We start from the raw sequence: 1,960 nt of genomic DNA, 5'->3' as shown, positions 1-1,960 counted from the left end.
AATCAGAACAGGAAATTTCAAATCAGTTGATTCAAGGTTGCATGGTTCAAGGATCCATGCGTCTCCCTCTAAATCCTTTGAGATCCAGGCTACACGGCACAGAAGTAACAAAGGACCCTCCAAGAAGACATGGATAATTGAGCTACAAGGCATTATATGTAAAACTTTGACTAATAGCTGATTGAGTGGACTTTCTAAAAAATACTTCTATGATAAACATACTTGCAATATAATGTGGGGAGAAGTTCAGTGATTGATCTTAGCTTGCGACATTGGGTGTCAATATATTAAAACTGGAGAGTGCAAAATCTGGTGCAGCTGTGCATTGTAGACAATCAGCTTGTTCAGTTAAGATTTGACTAAAAAAAAAACCTGGAAGCCTATTGGTTTTTATGCAGAGCTGCATCAAATTTCGCACTCTCTAGTTTTAGTGAATCAACCTAATTCTCTTCTTATAATATCCATATATTTTTTTGCGTTACTGTCTTTTTTGATGGGTCAAGCTCCTTAAAATGTGTCAAGACAATCAAACAAAAGTCACAGAGATTTATCTTCTTGGATTCCAAGGTCTAGAAAATGTCAAAACTCTATTCTTTGCTGTCTTACTTCTAATTTACATTGCAATAGTGACCGGCAACATTCTAATCATTCTTCTAGTGTCAGCCAATAGTAGTCTCAAAATTCCAATGTTCATCTTCCTTCAGCACCTAGCTCTCGCAGATGTCCTCCTTGCCACGTGTGTCATACCACTGATGGCAGAGGTTATACTAAAGACAAAGAGAGAAATGTCTGTTGACGGCTGTATCATACAGCTATACTCCTTTTTAAATTTTGGTTTTGTACAATGTTTCATTCTTACTATAATGTCCTATGATCGATATGTCGCTATTTCTAATCCTTTACATTACATTTTAATCATGGACCGTAAAATCTGCTTCCTGTTGGGTTTTAGCTCTTGGGCAATAACTTGGACTCTATCTACAACTGAAATTTTTTTCGTATTTCAGTTTGAATTTTGTGGCTTTAGCGACATTGATTACTTCTTTTGTGATGTAGGTCCAGTTGTGAAATTGTCTACATCAGACACATCTATCGTACAATGGTTAGACCTTACATGCTCTGCCTTTTTGTTTTTCTGTTCTCTTTCATTTATCATTGGGACATACTTCTACATTTTCACTATCATTCTTAGAATGTCATCCTCCGCTGGCAGGAAAAAAACTTTTTCTACATGCTGTGCCCACCTGATCTCTGTGGGTACATATTATGGGTCTATAATTACTATTTATGTGACTCCGGCCAATGAGAAAGTACCTTCCGTAAACAAATACAGTTCTTTATTGTACACTGTAGTGAACCCATTGGTGAATCCTATCATATATAGCCTGAGAAACCATGAGATTAGACAAGCGTTTCATAAAAAAGTTGAAGCATTTTTGAGCAGAAAGGTACTAGAGAGTTAATATAGGTAGTGATGATCAAGGGAGTTCCTAGACCTTGCCACCTAAGGCATGTGCCCAGGTTTTTTACTGTGTACCCAGGCTGTCCATTAACCACTTCAGCTCCAGAAGGATTTACCCCCTTAACCGCTTCCATACAGAGCAGTTAGACCCCCTTCCTGCCCAGACCAATTTTCAGCTTTCAGCACTCACACTTTGAATGACAATTGCTCAGTCATGCTACACTGTAACCAAACAAAATTGTTATTATTTTTTTCCACACAAATAGAGCTTTCTTTTGGTGGTATTTGATCACAACTGTTTTTTTTTTTCGTGATATAAGCAAAAAAAAAGCAAAAATTTTGAAAAAAAACCACTTATTTTTAGTTTCTATTATAAAATTTTGCAAAAAATAATTTTTCTTCATACATTTGGGCCAAAATTTATACTGCTACATATTTCTGGTAAAATTAACCCAAATTAGTGTATATTATTTAGTCTGTGTGAAAGTTATTGAGTCT

At 36.0% G+C, this 1,960-nt stretch overlaps 1 protein-coding gene across 1 annotated transcript; it reads left to right on the top strand.

The window, feature by feature from the left end:
- Window positions 1-507: 507 nt before the first annotated feature.
- On the top strand, window positions 508-1,499 carry LOC309552139 (olfactory receptor 10C1-like). The gene has a single exon (XM_082252954.1). The coding sequence runs from the start codon at window positions 513-515 to the stop codon at window positions 1,461-1,463; it is 951 nt and encodes a 316-aa protein (XP_082109080.1). The 5' UTR covers window positions 508-512; the 3' UTR covers window positions 1,464-1,499.
- Window positions 1,500-1,960: the final 461 nt, after the last annotated feature.

This window comes from Pelophylax lessonae (genome assembly GCF_965119305.1).
Source record: "Pelophylax lessonae genome assembly, chromosome: 4".
Lineage (NCBI taxonomy): Eukaryota > Metazoa > Chordata > Amphibia > Anura > Ranidae > Pelophylax > Pelophylax lessonae.
Note: the sequence above shows the minus strand (reverse complement) of the source record. Positions and strands in the feature narration are given on the sequence as shown.